The 20,983-nt window shown below is 36.7% G+C and overlaps 1 protein-coding gene across 1 annotated transcript in view; it reads right to left on the reverse strand.

Annotated features, from left to right (window-relative positions):
* The window catches only part of LOC145674282 (uncharacterized), a gene marked incomplete in the record, with an annotated part of 853,005 nt that overhangs the window by 631,478 nt on the left and 200,544 nt on the right, over positions 1–20,983 (reverse strand). The window contains 1 exon segment of the mRNA XM_081744136.1: positions 13,545–13,595. Coding sequence (XP_081600262.1) covers positions 13,545–13,595 — 51 coding nt within the window.

A 20,983-nucleotide genomic window follows, 5' to 3' on the forward strand; every position in this document is an offset into this window, starting at 1 on the left:
GAAACAATCGTGGGTGTAAAAGAAGAGAGCTAGATTGTACATCACTTTGTGGGCAGAGTAGTGTACCCGGTTGTGGTAATAGCACTACTTTAATTGAAGGTGCAGATGAAGGAAGTGATGATGAAGCTGTCAGCAAAACCAACTTCTTTGAGAAGGAAGTTAATGAAAATTGTGGACATTCAATAGCAAAACGCCATCGAGAAAACTTAGTCTCAAAGTTGTAACGTTATATTTTATATTTTTTTCTTGTTACATTTATAGCCCACAGTTCGAACCACTAAATTGGTATATACGATTAAACACCTTAATGGTTACCTGTAATTGCAATATATATTAAATATCTTGAAAATCAAGCACATTAAATGTTTGACACAACTGACTTTTATTCTTCTTATTTCATGAATATTTATTCTATTGCCATAGCAACAACAGACAAGTACCTATCTTCTTTTCAACAACTAACATTACATGATTATCTATATAAAATCAACATATATTCTACATTTTCTTCTTATTATTATTAACAAATTGTGCACTTTTAAGCACCGTTGCTCAAAATAACTACAAGAAAATGGAAGTAATTTGTAGATTAGATATACAATCTCGTTGTAAAGTACACTGGTATATTTAGAACCTTATTCAAGTTCATTTATCGTCGCAAGGATTTTTACTTTGCCATATACGCTTATCACCAGTTGAGTTAGAGACAGCAGGACAGTTGCAGAAACCAACCTGCAGATGCTCCACCAGTGCATGTGAATGAAAAGCACCGTGAGGGTTACCACTGCCGTGCAATTCCTCTATCGGTATCCGTGTCAGTGTAGTGTGTGACGGGCAAGACAAAGGACCTGAGTTCACTTGATCGTGGTCAAATCGTAGGGGTCAGACGACTGGGTGGCTCGATTTAGAAGTGGCTGCGGCACTCGGATATTCAAAGGCAACTGTGTCAAGGATGTACCGTGACTGCCTGGCTTTCGGTAAAACCGAACCTACACGGCAAACTGCCGCGGTAAGGGGCGTGTCGACGACGACACGGGTAGACGCTGAGTGGCCCTCATCGTAACAGCCGATAGACAGGCCACAGTGCGTCAAATCGCGGAGAGGTTCGATGCAAGACAACAACGCCGTGTCAGCAACCACACAATTACCAACCACCTGCTCGCCATGAGGTATAGGAGCCATCGACCCACGTGAGTATCCCTAACAGCACAACACAGGAAACAACGTCTAACATGGGCAAAGGAACACTGTCCCTGAACCGTGGAAATGTGGGAAAAGGTTTCCTGGACAGTTTCATATTGGTACATACCGATGAACCGGTAAGGGTGCGTCGCAAACTGCAAGAGGAAATGGATCCATCGTGACAGCAGGCCGGTGGTTGTGGTATTCTCATCTGGGGCCTGTTTATGTGGAGTGAAATGGATCCCTTAACACGTGCAATACAGTCCCTCAAAGGTAAACGCTACCGCGATATTTTGAACGACCATGTCATGTCATTTGCTCGGGTGCTACATCCAGTTGGTGAACTCATTTTGCAGCAGATCAATGCGCCGGACCACCGGTCTAGGATTGCAGCAGACTGGTTTGATGAGCACTCCTCTGATCTCGCAAAACGATCATCGGACCTCAATCCGATCTAACACGTCTGGGACGCCACGGAACGACGCCTTCGGCTGTGGACCCCCTTAGAACTAACCTGTAAGCTATGTGGGAGACTTTGCAGCAGTTATGGATTGAGATTCCACAACAAAACTTCAGGTGCCTCGTGGAGTCCATGCCGCGGCGAGTAGCCTCCGTTATCAAAGCGAAAGGTGGTGTTACACGCTATTAAGTAGGTGTCTATAATTCAACTGGTGATCAGTGTATATTATCTTCCATTTTATAACTACAATACTTTTAAGTTAAGCAGTTTAATAGATGCGCACAAGAATCTAAGCACAATTATAAAAGCTAGTGCGTATAGCGAAATAGTAAAGATCATGAAACAGAATATGATGTTATTTGATGTAAATAGGATGCAAAACGCACCTCAAATACCTCCAGTAAGCATATTTTCCTTCATTTTTAAATAATTAATCCCTTGTTTAAATCACCATTTTTATTTTTTCCTAAATTTATATTTTCAAGCACTAATAGATAAAACTTTAAGGTACACTGAAATTTTGGTAACGCCAACGCAGATAAAGTGATTAGAAGTATAATGATTAGTGATTAGAAGAAGTGATTAGAAAGTGATTAGAAGAAGTGACCTGTTTAGAAGTATAATAGAAAAATGATACATTTATATCTATTGGCTTAGGACCCATAAGGCAGAAACTAACTGCTGGGAAAAATTTCTGAATGGCGTACTGCTTATTTAAAATGGCGGGAAACCAGCAACTATAGTTTTGGGACTATTTTAGTATAATATCAATACATATAACATATTCTAACGGCTTTAATCATTTAAAAAATCTTTAAGTTTCATCGATTTTTGTCGTAATTGCACTGGACAAGGGCTATTTATTCAAAAAGGCGGAAAACCCGCAACTTTTTTTTTACAGGATAACATCAGTAAAACATATTTCAATAGATTTTATCTTCTTTTTGAAACGTTTATCTCAAACACTAATTTCAATAAACACATAGGCCTACATACAGAAAGATAGTGCAAAAGTCTACTTTTGGAGTTCTTGCGCACCCCCTATCGACGCCACTGTTTACGAACAATTCATTAAACTAGGCGGACTTCCAAACCTGTTGCTACTTACCGGAAATTGCAATGAAAAAACATCTCAAATCACTAAATAGTCTCTGTTTTGCTTCATGTTAAATGATTCATTCATATGTTTTAACAAAAATTGTGCGCAGTTCTATGGAAACGAGGGCCTGTGTTCTAGAACCTTGCCCAAATCCACTTGTGATTACTAGTCCAAGTTCGTGTATGCTTTTCGTACCTGTCTTTCTTTCTTTACACATATCCAACTTCACTGAACTGCCTACTCCTTACAGATGCATCCTTACGAGCGCTCAAGCTTCAAGATGCCCCGAATTATCATAAATGCTGTGTTACGTGAAGTGACTATCCAGCGTAAGTTAGTACGTGTTTTCCTTATGAGTTTTAATACATGTGCATGCTGGCATGTTACAAATCTGTACGCCGGTCGTGGCAGACGCAAAGAAATTAATAATTCAGACAAGATTAGGACATTAGATAGAAGATTTAGAGAAATGATTCTTTCTGGTGACGAGTTTCAACTTTATCAGAGCCAAGCAAGGAATGAACACCTGCTAACAAAAGAATGAAGAATAAATTAGGAAACTATTTCCACAAAGAGATGTTAAGTTTCTGAGATCAAGTATTCGTAATTGTATGGTACAAAACACATTGGTTATTCTAGCGCTATACTCTTTCGCTCCGAATATCTGATCACTAATTTAAAACAAAAATCAACTTTCTTCCATATTAAACACTTTCACTGAAGCTAAACAAACAATATGGCAAAAGTATATAGCATACAATTTTATGTAATTTAAATTAAACTCAATCCAAAATTATTATTAAGGAACGCTCATATACAAACATAGAATTGTCACTCGCTTGTTGTCCAGTAAGTTATCGCGATTGCAGTAAATAAAATGTAGACTAATTTTGATTTATATGATAAAATGTAGGTTTTATATGCGCATAAAGTAAATATGTTCACTGCTATTCGTTAAATCAAACATTTCAGCATACACATTTATGTTGTTCGTCAACACTATATTGAGAATATTTCACACGACTCAGCAGTTTCAATACAACGCCATTGAAACGGCCTTAGCAACCACCCTAGCATCAGTTTGTTTGTAACCAATATGGCTGCACCCAGTAAAATTCACAGCAGACGACTTCAGCAGCGTATATTGAATATATTGAATATTGATATTTCTATAATTGTAATAACAGCAATAGGACTTACTACTTGAATTTCGAGATACAGTCGAATTTTACACTTTTTTATGTTGGACTTAGTGTTCGAAGTGAAAAAAAGCAAAGACGATATGTTTAACTACGATTTTGTCTGGACATACCGGCTATCTAACTGTTGAAATGCAGTGAAGGTATGTTGTCTAAAAGATTGCATTTCTATTTACATAATAACCAGGGTGTTTATCGAGTTTCATTTTCAAAGTTCCAGTATATTCAGTATAATTATCAGAAAAATTCCAATACCTAAACTAATGATTTTTTTAAAAGTTATTTAGGAATAATCACACTCTTGATGATTTCAGGTTTGTAATTGTTTTACCATCAAATATTTTATTTTTAATAAATTTAGTTAGCCTTGATTTTTTTGAAATACAATGATTTTTTAACCTTTTTGTAAGGGCCTCCCAACTCTCCTCACAGCTCTCCACTCCACGCATTGCTTTAAATGTCTAATTACAAAATGTATACAATTCTTGCTTTGTAAAAAATTACAATCTCAATGGACACAGAATTGTTTGTAAGGCTATTAAAAGAAAAATGAAATGAAATCTTTGAGTTTTACGTCCCACGGTTATGCCGGTTAGGCTAAAGGAGACGGTGATAATGAATAATGAATGAAATGCTGGAATGAAGAAAGTGGGAGGAAACGGGAGAACCCCGAGAAAACCCACGCACACGGTGTTTGTCCACCACAAAGTTCACTTGGCGGGGGTTGGGATCAAACCCGGGACCCCAAGCACCAGAGGTGAACGCTCTACCACTGAGCCACCGCGGCCCCGCTATTAAAAGAATTACAAAAAATAAAAAGAATTGTTGACAAATTACCAGTTTCATGATTTTTTTCAGTATGTGGATCAAAATTCCAGTATATTTCCAGTATTTCCAGAATCAAAATTAAATTCCAGTATAATTCAAGTATTTCTAGTATTTCCAGTATCAGTAGACACCCTGTAACTCAAACCCATTCGAGAGTTTCTCTGTAGTAACGGGGAGGGGATATTGAAAGACTTTGATCCCCACCAAGAATTTCTGAAAACAAAACAATAAAAAAATATTCCCTTTATGTTATATTATAGACAAGTGTACACGATAATGCTCAAAAACCGAATGACGATATTAACAATTTCCTGTGGAAAAACTTCTGGTCTCTCCACTCGACTGTGGGTTATTCCAAACCCCCGGAAGATCCGCCCCCCCACAGCAGACATGCCCTTCATCCACCCATGCTCAAAACACGACATTTACATGCATTAAGGCAAGAAAACATACACACATACATAAAAAGCAAATAATTCTATATGGACATCAAAATATAAATTAGGTGAACTTCTTTTAAGACGTCTCATTTTAAAAACAAAAAGTAGGAAAAAGATAATAAAAATGTCGGTGTTGTCAACTTAGAAATTATATATACATAAGAAATTCAATCTTTTTACGTGCAAAGCTAATCGTTAATTACTGTCTATAAAATTGATTTGTTAAAGGTATTTAGCATCTACTTTCCAGTGACGGTATGTTTTAATCATTAAAAAACCAGAGACGGTCAGAGTTGGCGTGGGTCAATGAAAACTTCACCCACCACCCATCGTGACCCACGAACCACTGACCCACCACCCACCATGACCCACTCTGACCCACGACACACCACCCACCGGGACCTACTGTGACCCACCACCTACCATGAACCACTCTCATCCACTGTAACCTACTCTGACTGACAAAAATCTATCGTTATCAACTCTGAACACGATCCACGGCCTCTTCTGTACTGACTAAAGAGTTTAAACTTGTAATAAAACAAGACTGTGAAATTGTCACTAATCGGAGTTGCAATTACTAATCAATCGCTCTCAGCACCACTCTGTTACAATAACGGTGGATCTGACCTTTACAATATCAAATGGTAAAGTGTTTATCAGTGAGGAAATTGAAGCACTTCGAGGTGGGGGGAAATTAGTGTGTGCCTCAAATATACTTGTACTAAGAGAGTATTCTTGCAAATGTTAATTTCTAAACGCATTCCAAAAGAAACTTCTATTTAAAGGAAAATACCCCTGTACAATATGGAAAAGGTTAAGGTCTCTCAGTTCACAGTATTTTTCTCATAAAAGACTTGAAAAATCAGTTTTTCATAGTCTATAAAGGTGCTCGGGTACCCCCTGTGAGAGTATCTCCATAAAGTATGCTCATAATTGTAATTTGTGTAATCACTAAACACCATGTTAAATTTAAGTTACAAATATGCATAATATTTATTCAAAGTAGTTTATAAAAAGCAAAGAAGAGACTTATTAAAAATTAGATACAATGTTGAATAACACAAATAAGCCATTACTAATAGAAGTATACATTTTCCGTAACTCGTAATTTGCCACCTTAAAACAAATCTGAAATCGGGTTTATTTCCTGTTGGCCTCCAGAACTTTTTCGTGTTAAAATATCCGCAGCGGAATGATGTCCGTCCTTCAGCTAAAAAATAACTAGCTCGTCTACTTTAAGCTTGTCTAGCCATTAACATTTATGAGCAACAAGTTAGACAATGTTTGAGCACTTAATCTATTTCTAATATCAGTCATCTGTAAATTCATAAAGGGTAATCCCCGTTCGCACACTGTCGTGGAAATTGACAATAGTTCTACCCGATTCTGCAACTCCTCATCGACAATCTGCTTGTTAGACTTAAGTCTGATAACGATTTTTCTCGGTCAGTTTTGAAATACTCAGCAAGAAGTATAATCTCTCTATCACCATACATCTTTTCCATATCGACCATGTCAGTTGGCAATGTCGACTCATGGAGAACAGAAACTTCATCTACCACGCCTTCGATGGGGAATCTTGTGCATAAATTATCAATTAAAGCCTAATAAACTGATGGTTTCTTATTTGTTTATAAATTTAATTTTTGTAATTACACATGAAGGTTTGATGTCATTACCAAGTTTCCTACCCCGTCTAGAAACCGAAAGGAAACGAGGTTCCTGGAAAGTGTTTGGAGGTGAATTGGAATTTCCCTCCTTCTTCAACTTCAATCACCACACTGCTGTTTGCCATACGTCAAATTACGATGAATTTCAATTAAATTATCATAGTATAATTATTTCCTTGATTAATTATCGATACTTTTCAGTGGAAAAAATGTTGAAATTTGAAAGTCGCAAATCAAGCTAAGTAGGCCAACGTAAAGGAAAAAAAGCAATTTTTTTATATAATTATGTGTACAATCCAAACTTAAAATTTCCGTGTAATTAAGCTTACAGTACAAATTTTATGCCTATTTTTCTCACAACTTTATGGGTTGATTGCCCTGTGCTGTAAGCGCTCCATATAATAAACATAAGCTTCAGCAATTATTATAGTAGAAAGCAATGGATTTATGAAGCAAAGCACTGTATTTTTTGTTTCTGATTTTTTTTTCTTAAGTAATATCAATCGTTTTCAGTCATTTTTACAAACCAACTCACTACCAATTTTCCATATATAGAAAGTGCCCCCTCCATAAAGGAGAATTTTTAAAAATGCTAGGACACATTCTGTTTATTTTCAATAAAGAGTTAATACACTGAATTTCAGCTCGGTAAGTTGAACGGCTTGCGAGATACTCATTTTTTTTCGCAAAAATTCGGATCCTCACTACCGATATTATTAGGATATTATGTATTATAATGAAAGCAATATAACATCCCAGTTTGGATTAAGGCCTAAATATATACCAAAAGTAATTTCATTGGACTTCGCAATTTGACCGTGATGATCAGGCACACATAGTTACATTCAATTTTTATATAATAATTTATATATTACAGTGATTCAAAAATTTATTTTTTCCAGTAGTTAGCTCCTCTAAAAACTCACAGGTCTCGAAAGCCAAGCAGTAGTATAAGCTATATTGCTATTATTGCAATTACAAATATCAATATCCAAAAGTGCCTGAAGTTCTTTTTTCACTTAGATATACTCCCCTCCGGTAAGTAGACAGAAACAAATGGAAAAGGAAGGGAAATGAAGGTCTTGAAAGTAAAACGAAGACTTTACCAGTCTTCAGAAGATACTGTCTACAATGCAGTGAGCAGAGTGGGTCGGTAGATCAGACTGAGTCGGTGGGTCGCAGTGGGTCATGATGGGTGGTGGGTCGCAGTGGATAGTGGTGGTTCACGGTGGGTCATGTTGGGTGGTGGGTCGCAGTGAGTCAGACCCACGACCCACTCAGAAAACTTGATCCACTTGACCCACTGACCCACCGACCCACTCCATCTCTGGAGACGGTATGCCTTCATCACTGAAAAACCAGAGGCGGTATGGCATACCACCGCATACCGTCTCACTTCGACCACTGGTTGGACTACTTTACCTTGATTTTAGACGTCCAAATTTCATCCTATTTTCCACTGAAAAGTATCTGTAATTCAACAAGGAAATAATTTTATACAATAATTAAATTGAAATTCATTGTAATATGACCCATGACAAACACTTTATCATTTTATATCGTAAAGATCAGATCCACCGGTATTGTAACAGAGCGGTGCTTTAGCGATTGAGAGTAGAAGTTCAAACTCTGATTAGTGATATTTTCTTACAGCCTTGTCTTATTGCACGTGTAAACTCTTTAGTCAGTGAAGAGGAGGGCGTGGATCATGGGTCAGAGTTGATGACTATGGGTTCTGGTGGGTGGTGGGTCAGAATGAATCATAGTGGGTGGTGGGTCAAAGTTGGTCATGGCGGTCAGAGTGGGTCATGGGTCAAGTTTTCATTGACCCACATCAGTTCTAGGTGTGTTCTATTAACGGTAGAATTGGTAAGATTATCTTACCATTGTAACAATAGTTTCAAAAAATATTCTATTGCGAGTGCACGAATGAATGAGACAATATGGTACATGATATCAATCTAAAATAATCTCTGTATTAACCACGCGATTAAATATCCAAGTGAATACATTGATACCAACTAAATGAGAAGATTTTCTCCAATTTCCTCACGGACGATTGAAATTTCAAGGCACATAGATTAACAATATTAATTCCATAAGGACGAATCGAATTGTTTATACATTAATACAGCAAAATCCTGTATTCTCCATCCGCCCTGGAGTGGGAGGTCAATCAGGCGAGAAATTTCAAGCGTGCGTGTCACGTCCGCCGCATCTGCGCTTACATGCAAAACGCTCGAATAACACAAAACTCTGCACTGGTAGGTTTCTCAGTCCGCAAGGAATATTTACACAAATTTTCATAACCTCTGACCTTTCAGTCTTTCTCTCCCTTTTCGGAGAACACATGCTGCATGCGTACGAGAGAAGAGGAATGCCAAGCACTGTTTTCATATATGAGTTATCGTCAAATCGATCTACGACTCTTTTTCTTGTCACTAAATATGTCTTTTCCACACCTCTACTGGCGGAAAATTTCATGATAGCAAGTATAATCATTACCAGCTGTTATTTCAAGATAAGGAACCGTGAACAGAGATGAATTTCAGTTAATTGGGTTAGAACGAATAATCAGACTTTGTGATTGCCATCTTGTTATACACTACACGTAAAACACAGGGACAGTTCAACGCGGCATACTGGTAAACAGTAGCGTAACTAAAGCTGCATGTCTCCACCCCCACGGGCTATGAAACTGTCACAAGCCATTTTCCCTCTTTCTACATTCATAGAGGCACGGCAAATGTATAGAGCAATAAGAAACTTTTGTTTTGTAATGTCGGATATTCCATCTCGACACTCACGACTTGTTCATATTGTACAAAAATTGCACATTATTATTATTATTATTATTATTATTATTATTATTATTATTATTATTAATAATAATAATAATAATAATAATAATATTATTATCGTTAACATTATCATTATTATTAAGCAATTACATGGAACTAAGAATTTTATTTAACAAAAATAATTTCTTTCTAAATAAAAACACATGAAATGTCCACAAGTAGATTGAAAACTCATTAAAAATTCTGGATCCTGCTCACAGCTTTTCAAATCGGCGATCCCTTTGGGAGAAGAATTCGTTGACACTCGGTAACGTAAGTTCTTGTCGAAAAGCAGGTATTAACAACTTTCGAACAGAATACACATAGTCGACAGTTTCAAAGATTTTTTTTCATCTAAAGTACAGAGTACTCTTACCTGCAACAGTGTGGTTTTATCTGTTACGTCATTCATGCTTTCATAGCGCGGTTAATTTATTTTTATTATTTATTTAACAATCAAAATTATCGTATAGTATCAAACTGAAAAGGAAGTTGATTGGGCCCATTGAGAGGCTAAGGTAAAGGGTCCTTTTGGAAAGGTTGGGAAGTTTCTGGATCCCACAAACCCAATTTTCAAATGAACTTAGCAATGTACACACTAGATTTTAAGGTAAAATATTAAGAAATAATAACATTTAGACAAAAATGAAAATTAAAAATAATAAAACCATAAAAACATGTATTTAGTTTAAAAATGAACCACAATGACGCATGTGCAAGCTGAGAAGAAGATAGATTACTGCTTGGAAGCGAGTCATGATAGCAAATCACGAGTCACAGAAGCGATTCCATAATAACATCAGAAAGTGCATTTCTGGTGTTTCTGCTGTCTGTATTCTTATCTGTGGCCATATTAATAACGTGCTAGGAGTTCGGATTCCGGAAAAAAGCTTGCTCGAATTTTTCGTTGTTCGAGTCCTGAGACATTTGAATTCCACAGTCAATAGTGTGTGAACAAACATGTTTCTAGTATAAACTATGTGAAATTATTTAATTAAAAAAAAAAAAAAACATAGTGAATATTTTCTATAGGCCATACCAATTATTCCTATTGGTTACGGCTGAATTTTTTTGCGGCTTCCAAATTTTTCACCTGCTTGGGATTAAAGTTTATCGAGAATGAATATGTGATATTACCCCCTTTTATAGAAAAAAGTCTTGCGTGATAATTTCTATTTAAATAAATATATTTGAGTCCGAAGCAATACGGCACATACTTCTTTTGAAGATTTCCAATGATTGCCCACTGCATGGAGCTAAAACCAATCAATAATATAGGGATGAAAGTCACCTCACCAATTAGAGCGCAGTGCAGGATTGGTTCGCTTTCATACTTACCCAAATGAACCACTAGGGGTACATATCTGGTAAGTATGAAAGCTCGTCCATAGATCGTGATGGCTATAGGATCAGAATCATTCATAAGATTGGCCCATTCCGCCCATCAAAGGGGGCAACAGGGATAAGTGCCTGTCCCTACGTACCCATCAAAGAGAGTAACATGCTCATCCCTAGGGCCAGAATCACAATATTATCTGTTGTAACAACCAAGACATTACCTAGTTTGCAGTTTTCTTGCTTGACGTTCAATGATTATGCACTGAGGCTGAAGGAGATGGTGATGATGAGAAATGAATGAAATGGTCGAATGAAAAAAAAAAGTGGGATGAAACCGGAAATTTCCCGAGAAAACCACGCACATAGTATTTTCCTACCACAACACCCACTTGGTAGGAATTCCAATTGAACCAGGGACCCCACACCCAGAGGTGAGCCCTCTATCACTGAGCCAACCCCGCTCCACCTAGTTTGTAACAACAATAGATTGAGAGCAGATTATAGTTCAAGTATATTGCCGTAAAATACTCTCTTAGCGGCTCCTCACGTTGAAATAATACAAAGACCTTATATTTTCCCCTGGGAAAAGCATGGTCCCTTCTGAAATCACCAGTGCCCCTTTACCTTTTTCATTTCGAAATAATAAATATTTCAGTTTAACGTCCCACGATTATGTCCCTAGGTTAAAAGAAACGAATGGTTAAGACAGTGAACAATGATAGAGGAATTGGTGGAATGAAAATGGAAACGGGAGTACCCCGAGAAAGCCCACGGGCACGATGTTGTCTACCAGAAACTTACTTGGCACTCTTTCATTTCGGTTCCCTCCTAAGTTAGTTTTCTAAGTATACGAGGAGTGTCCAGAAAGTAAGTTTCCTTAGAGTGGTAAACACAAAAAAGACTCAGTGACCTTGAGGCATTTATTGCCACGGATACAGCACAAGTGACAATACCTTTCAGCATATTTTCCACTGAAATTTAGGCACTTATCATATTGTAGGATAAACTTATGTATTACGATGTTGTAACAGTCAGCTGCCTGGGAGTGGAACCAGTATACTCAATCCGTGTGCAATTGTTCATCATTACTAAAATGCTTAATGGACAGGGAGTTTTTTAAGGTGTAAGAAGACACAAGAACCGCTCGGGAAAAAGATCCGGCCTATACGATGGGTGGTCAAACGCGTCCCAATGGAAAGACTGGAGAAGATAGGTTGTCTATTAACTAAATTAGGTATACAGAGTGTATATTCACTTCGAACTATCACTGAAAGCTACAACAAATAGTAGTACATTTCTGCAACTACATCATGGATTAGTGCAAACTCTGCCAAATACAGTAAAGAGAATCACACGAAATGTACATACGTATATGAATAAATGGACCTGCATTTGTACAGTAATAAGGTTTAAAATATCTAAATATTTTCACCTAGATGTTTATGTAACACGTAACTCTTAAATGTTTTCAGGTTTAGATATTTGTACTAAGCGAAAATACATTTATGAATGAATTGATATGGATAGGCATCGTTTAAGTCACCGTTACCCGTTAAGATGTTAACGGAACGATTGCATTAGCAGAGGGAACGAACTCAGCAGAGGGAATCTCTGTAGCTGTCTATTGAAAAAAAGACAATTCGTCCTCTAGATATCGTTTTGGTTCAAGAGTTACCGTGTGGAGTGACACATTACATTACAATATGATACGATCTACTAGATTTATTGATCCTAAGAAGAATTAACGAACATGTTGCAGTAAGAAACATCGTGTATCCTTTATTATAGGCAACCAACATTTCGTTGTTCCTTTGCAGGTTGCACAGAAGCTAGGTAGTTATAAATTTTAAACGGAATACAGGTAAACCGTTAAAGTAGCCGTTACCCGTTAAGATGTTAACAGACTGACACCAGTAACAAACTCAGCCGAAATAATTGCTCAGCTATCTATTGGCAAAACATCGCTTCTGTCCAAGAGATATCATGTGCAATTATGGACGGACGTATCAACGTTACAACATTTTATAAGATTTACAACGTCTATTGATCCTAATAAGAATTAATTAACATTTTGCAGAAAGAAATATGTGCATCCTTTATTATAGGCAACCAACATTTCTGTTATTATGCAGATTCCATAGAAGCTAGGCAGTTATAAATTTTAAACATGATATTAATAGCCAACTTTAAAGTCACTGTTACCATAGCGAGTTTAACAGAGATAATAGCTCTAATTTTCTATTGTAGGAATACATAATTCAAAAATTCGCTCTCATTCATGAGTTGTCTTATGGAGTAACTGACAAACGGACATAATAACATTACAATATCATAAGTTTCATTAGCGTGATTCTAATATAAGAGAAATAAAATTGTTGTAATTATGACTACAGTATTCTTTCCCCACATCTTTGAATTTTGTATTTAATAGAAGCGAACAATTCTCTTGATTTTACTTTGTGATTAAACAAAAATCGTTACATACCTTTCGCATTCGTCCATTCTGCTTCAGCTCTAGGACCACGTTGAATCAGGCCTAAAATTATGAATAAAATAGAGCACATGATTAATCGAAATATAAACAAGCTGCTGTTCAAAATAGATATACTACAATACGAGAGAAATTTCGGTTGTGAAGGGATGAATTATATTTACTATTCAACTAGGAAAAGCTTTGTTTGCAGCTATTTTTAGATTATGCAATAGCTGCAAACAGGGTATAATAATACTAATAGTTTTTTGTATTGTTGAAGCAATAGACCCCCTTTAATCCCAAACAATAACAGTAAGTATCGAGACTCCAATACATCGTGTCCGTGAATTTTCTCGAGGAACTCCCACATTTTCATTCTACAATTGCTTCCTTCATCATTCACTTGCCTTAACCACCGTCTTCCTTAGCCTGAAGGGCATAATCGTGCGACGTTAAACTTAAAGATTTAATTTCGTTTTAATTTCCAACAAAACACACACTATGCTCTTTAAAAATGTAAGTTTTTAATAAATTTTCACTGAAACTATTTTATTTAAAATAAGGTAAAATGCATCATCTAACTATTGTCACATTTCAACTCGAAGCAATTGAGGTGGTTGAAAATATTAAGCAAAAAAATCGAACCTACTTTTTTTTTCTGAAATGTATCTCAGAACGTATCTTTTGAACCCAGGAAGAAGAGGTCAATTCACTCTCTAGTTCACGATTCATTTTAAATCCAAGTAGTGGGAATGTTTATGAGAGCTGAGAAAATACGTGGAATATTCCATGAAAATCTAATATATTTACAAAATGTGTAGTGTATCATATTTCTGAATCGGGGGAGGAATTTGAGAGAAGCAACCTATCCTACAGTTCCAAGCACAGGAGACTGCTGTAAGAGTAAAATAAAATATACATATTAATGCATAAAAAGCGAATGACTTTTACGAAAGTCTGATTTAAAATACTCGCTGAGCAAAACAATAGTTTATTGTAAGAAATATTAACGTGTAACAGTTTCACCAACTATCCATTCTGCCTTCATCAGACACTATGAATACACGGGCAGTGACAGTTTATGAAAGTTATCGTAAAACTAATCAAATAGGGGAAGAAATTCCGCTATTTTATTCCTTACTCATTTTAACTTTACACAGAGAAGACAATTGAGAAACCTAAAAGAAAATGCGCAATATATTACAATAAAATCGAACCTTTTTAAACGAAAATTATCGAGGAATATCTTTCTTTTCAATTAGAGAGGAAGGTAAATTCACCCTTTGATTCTTACAGATTTTAACCTGAAGCTGTGGACTTTACCACAATGCCCTAAAAATATATATACTCCGCCTTATGCAGAGTCGTTTTGATGTAAGATTAGCGTCATACTAAAGGCCTGACTACTACAGGAAATATATGTAAGTCGAACTCTTTACTATGGCACTATTTACGCATCAGAACGACTCTGCATAAGGCCCATTACGTTTTGTAATCGAGTGATCTTTATGTCGTTTATAGTATAAAATTATCTTGCACGTGTATGTTCAAACTTATAACCTGAGACAGATTTTATCACATTATATGCCAGTATTCTTAATGCAACTCTAAACAATAGGATTATTTCTACAATTTGAAGGAAGGCACAAACCAGATTGCATCGAAACCGGATAAGTTTCAAGAGAGTTATCGTGGAACAGATAAACAAACATAAAACACCGATCAAGTAAGTTCGCTGCACTTGTTTCAGTAGAGTTTCTTTAAAACTTAATACCAAATTTGTAAACTCAAAGAAAAACAATATATTTTTATTAATGCATTAAACTGTTTGAGAGTTAAAGCTAAAACATTCATTACTGATTTTTGAACCTTAAAGCTTTTCGGTTGCTTAAATAGTTATATGTTTGAACTTTAAAGAAAGGGAGAGAAAAAAAGAGATGACAGTTTGTTTAGAAGTGAAAACATCAGATAACAGAGAGTCCCTGAAAATCTATCTTAAAACTTTCCCCAAGTTCTGCCCAAGTACAGATCCCCTGAGGGTCCATCCTGAGATTCAAAGGGTAAAAGCTCGAGGTGCCCGCCAAAAGAGACTTGGCAGCCCAGACCAAGTCGATAAACCGTCATGCCCGATAAATCACGAAACTACATGCAAGCCCAGTTTCCATTCTCGAACAACATCCACATCAACTCGTGACATCATAAATTCTACTTTCGTCACTGCCAAGTACAGAACTAAAAATTTCCCACAAATTCTCATTTTCTCTATTCCTTACTGTAGCTTAGAGATTTCTCAGTCTCTCATTCGATTTGAAATGTTAAGTTTATCATTAACGTTAGGTCTTAAAATTCCAATACATTTACTTTTTTTTAAATTAATTAATTTAATTTTATACGAAAATGAATATCTTCACTTTTGCAATATAAACTACCCCCGGCAGGAGCTCATGCGATCTCCATGATAAGCTGTAGGTTCACATCCTACATGGCCTCGCTGCTAAAAGGAACGCTAACTCCAATTCTACGCTCAAGCAATATAAACTGTCGTCTTTATTCCAATTTTTGGATCAAAAGATCCAATATATTTAAGGCAAAAATTTTCTTGTAGGCCTTATATCTTGAGAACTACACACAGTGTAACCAAACCAAAACTAACAATTTACTCAATATGATGTGCTTATACCGGAAAAAAAGAAAAAAAAACTTGATTTACGGGCCGTTCAAAAATTTTGTGGCCCCTGATCCAAAAAATTCAATATATTTCATTCAATCAAACATTTTCTTGTACGCCCCATATTTTGAAAACTACATATAGTGTATCCAAACCAAAAGTAACAATATACTCAGTATGATCTGCTTATTCTGTAAAAAATATGAAAACCTGATTTAGGGGCCGTTTAAAAATGTTGTGGTAAGTGATCCAAAAAATTCAATGTATTTCATTCAATCAAACATTTTCTTGTACGCCCCATATTTTGAGAACTACACATAGTGTAGTCAAACAAAACTAACAATTTACTCAGTATTATGTACTTATTCCGTAAAAAATATCAAAACTCGATTTAGGGGCCGCTAAAAAATTTTGTGGACCCTGATCCAAAAAGAATCCATATACAGACATATTCAAATTATCAGACTCAACATTCAGTTTCTGAATATTTTACTGTTCTTACAATATTACTTGAGAAAATAGTCCAAATTACTACTTTGTAACTCTGTCCTAATATCTAGTGGGTGTGGCATATGCTTTTCCATATCAATAAAACAAATGCGTAGGTAACATTCAAATATAATTACTATAAAGTGTGTATGTCCAAATTGGAAACAAAAAATGAAATGGAATACTTACAAGAAAATTATCTCTCACACAAAAATTAATATTTCTTATGAAATCCTTATTCTTTATTAAGTCTTTGATCCATCGTGTTATCCTATGTACGAGTTTAGCACATTTTGCCTTTAATTCAGCATCGTGATACCACGAATTGTTGATCTCCTTGATCAATTGAAGTTCGATTCTAATGTGCTTCTTCTCTAACTTTTTTTTCATGAAGCTCCAAAGGTTTTCAATCGGGTTCATATCAGGACTAGTGCCTGGCCACGGAAGAACACTAATTTCGTTGTCCACGAAGAATTTTGTCATAGCTTTGGCCCGGTGGCGTGGGACTCCATCATGCATAAAGATGAATTGTACGTCATCAAACCAGAGTGCAATCTGGGAAAGCAGGTTTTCTTGAACTTGTAGGTATTGGCAAGGGCGCCGATCCTGGGGGCCGGGGGCCCAGGCCCCCCCAAAGCTAATGTGGCCTCTATTGTATTTATGAATATACAATATTTGGCATAATTTGAATGCAATTTGTATTAAAATCCTCATATATATACCTTCTGCATCTGAATGCCCCCCCCCCCCCAAATTTACAGAGAAATCGGCGTCCTTGTGTATTGGTCGTGCTCTCTATTATATACAGTCTTCCAGGCCCGAAGAAAGATGTCACACCCCAGACCATGACTGAAATAGGATGCTTCACGGTGTGTTAAATACATTCCAACTTGAATTCCTCCCAGGCCAACGTCGCACATATTGTGAACACTCATCAGACACAAAGATACATGATTCATCACTAAAACGCACTATTCTCCAATCGTCAGCAGTCCAGTATTGTAGGCCTCGTGCGCATTCGAGGTGCTTCTTTACCATGATTGGAGTAGACTCTAATTTTTATTTTCTTTCTTGACCGTGTGCTTTTATTCCCTCGACACAAAGAATCCTTCGAACACTTTAAGGACAAATGTCTGCGCCATACTCAGTCATTTTTATGCTTAAGTCAATTAGAAGTTGCACTTCTGTTTCCCAGAGTCAATCTTTTCAGTTTTCTGATACCTCTTAGTGATTGTTTTGGTTTTCGCCCACACTTCACAACCCTATTTTGGCTCTTGTTCACTTCAACAGATTCTGCTCACAGATTTTTGTTCTATCCCAACTCTACTAGCAATGTATTGCCGTGTATATCTTATTTCCACCAGAAGTATTTTGTTAACTTCCATTTTACTCGGTGAAAGGTCTTTTGCTTTTCCCATTATGCTGCAATTACAGGACTACACAGAGAGAAAGACTGATACACGAAACACGTCACGATCATTTTAAACTGGCCCATTCGAACTGTTGGACGGTTTGATTGTCGTTAACTTCTTACGACAGCAACCACAACACTTCAGACGGTAACTTGTTGATAGTAACCACAATAGCTATCTAAAACTGAAACAACACTTTCAGAATCCCCCCCCACTCAATAATATCATCAGATGTTCAACGGTGGTATCACCACTTCAACTATACAGTAAACAAATAAAGGATCCTATATTTGTGATTTAACCATTAAATTAAATGTTCTAGAACTCTGAAATTAGGACTCCTACATAAATTTTGCATTTTTCGAGCTTGAGTCTAATAATTTGAACACGTCTATATTTCATTCAATCAAACATTTTCTTGTTAACATTTATTTTGCCTGCACTTTTGTGTTTCATTTTGTCACAACTACAGTTTTTTTTTTTTTTAGTTATATGTTTTGACCACTATTCCAGTCATTTTCAATTGGGTGATCTGTGACGTCATCGGTTGCTGTTCCCATACTCACAAGGAACGGACATAAACCTGTCATCCAGACATCTGAATCAAACCTAGTCCATTCGATAAACATAACAAAGATATATTCATGCACAAAAAAATAGGTGCCATGGACAACGGAGTAAGTCCCTGGGACCCATTAACCCTGTTAGTATAAAGAAAATCGTAGACTCGCCGTGAAATGGCTATTGAATCAACACTGTTCATTGGAAAGTCATGGTTTATAGTTCATTCTCTTCAGCATAAAACAAGCTTTCCAGAGGTGCTATAAATTGGGGCTTACAACGTACATGGACAAGGACAATTGGGAGAATGTTGGGAAAATTCCCTCCAAAAATCCCTCCCATCAACTTTGAACTTCTCTGGAGTAGCCCTAGGTAAAAGCACACAATCCAAATGTAAATCGAAAAATAGTATTTTGGATAAGAAATGTGTGTATCAAGTTTTGTATTGATAGACAGAATAGGTATGAGGGGAATGCGTGTTGGTATACAAGCTTTTCCTTCATATCTATTCCGTCTGTTAATACGAAATTTGATACACACATTTCTTATCCAAAATACTATTTTTTCGAGATACATTTGGATTGTGTGCTTTTACCGGGGGTTACTTCACAGGGTTCAAAGTTGATAGGAGGGATTTCTGGAGGTAATTTTACCGAGATTATACCAATTTTCCCTACTCAAGTACATTATGGGCCCCAATACATAGCACCTCTGGAAAGCTTTTTAATGCTGAAGAAAATGAACCAAAAGCCATGACTTTCCAATGTACAGTGTTGATGCAATAGCTATTTCACTGCGAGTCTACGACTTTCTTTATACTAACCGTGTTAGTGAGCCCCAGGGACTTACTCCGTTGTCCATGGCACCTATTTTTTGTGCATGACCATGTCTTTGTTATGTTTATCGAATGGACTAGGTTTGATTCAGATGTTCGGATGGCAGGTTCATGTCCGTTCCTTGCCAGTCAACTACATACAAAGAACAAGGAGGAGACAGCAATTATAGAATATCGTAGTGACAGACGGACAAAAAAATCAATCGCATGGTCAATGATTTTGCAAATACGTTACACTTGGGTCCACGAAAATAAGTCGTACACTGCCAACACTTGTTTATTACATTTCCGTACCTCGTCCCCTTTTCTCCTTTGCTCACGCCATTCTTTTCCTGCTGTCTCTGATCGTTAAAGCATGTTTCTATTCCACATACTGGTCATTTGGAAATGGCTACACTATCCTAAGATCCTGTTCTATATAGTCTCTCTTCTCGCCTAAATTCCTCCTATTTACTGCAAATTCCAAGCTTTCACCACAAACCATTAAACAACTACTGCCGTTTTACCTGAAATAAGTCATTATCTGGCTAAATTTTTAAGATTCAAACTAAATGTTTTTATTCCACACTGCATGTTAAATATGAGATTTCTCTACCATCGAATTAGCATTTTTAAAACGTTCTGCTAAAACTATCTTGGATATTATAACAGGAGACACTAAACTCGTTTGAATTTAAGGGTACTTGTTACCGACTTGTAAAAGGTTAAGGTTCTCAATTCGACCCGTATACACGTATGCGAGGGAGGACCCACAAATAACCGAAATTGTACTCCTGTGCATCATGTACTTGTAGCACAAGGTTGCACCGCTAAGGCGCTGTGGAAGGACCTCTCCTGAGTCAGTATGCTAAGTGTAAGCCGCATGTTGTTCGTGAGAATCTGCCATTTCTTTGTGTCACGAGTACACTACAGACACACACACAACTCCAAGAGAAATCACACGCGTCGTTGTCGGTTGACGACGCTCTAGCGGTACAACCTTGTGTTACAAGCACACAATGCGCAGGAGTACAACTCCGGTTACTTTTGTGTCCCCTTTTATATTGTGGATATGTTCAGACAACTTCAACATATGTGTTCCCATTTTGAATATTATTTTTTGTTTCGAGCAGCATACTTTCCCAATGATTCCTTTTCATGAGGATTTAACCTTGATCTTTGGAGCTAGGTCATTTAAAATCTCAACGGACGCAGTATTACTACCACAATTGTGAATATGATCACGCATAACTTCAAACATAAGTTCCAGAGCTTTGGGTTATGTATATTCTTGAAATTCTACAGTTAAGTTTGTATAAACACCATCACGGTTTACCCAATCCTCAAGTTTTCTGAATTTTTAACAAGAGGGATTCAACATATTACGGAACTCCCCCTCCCCAAAAAAGGACTACGGAATATATTTAAGTTAAGCTAAATACAACTGCACAGCAAACATGATTGCGTGGTTAGCTTTTGCGCTTCTATCGGGAAGTTCGGGATTCAA

Source organism: Thermobia domestica, chromosome 17 (assembly GCF_964235325.1).
Source record: "Thermobia domestica chromosome 17, izTheDome1.hap1.1, whole genome shotgun sequence".
Lineage (NCBI taxonomy): Eukaryota > Metazoa > Arthropoda > Insecta > Zygentoma > Lepismatidae > Thermobia > Thermobia domestica.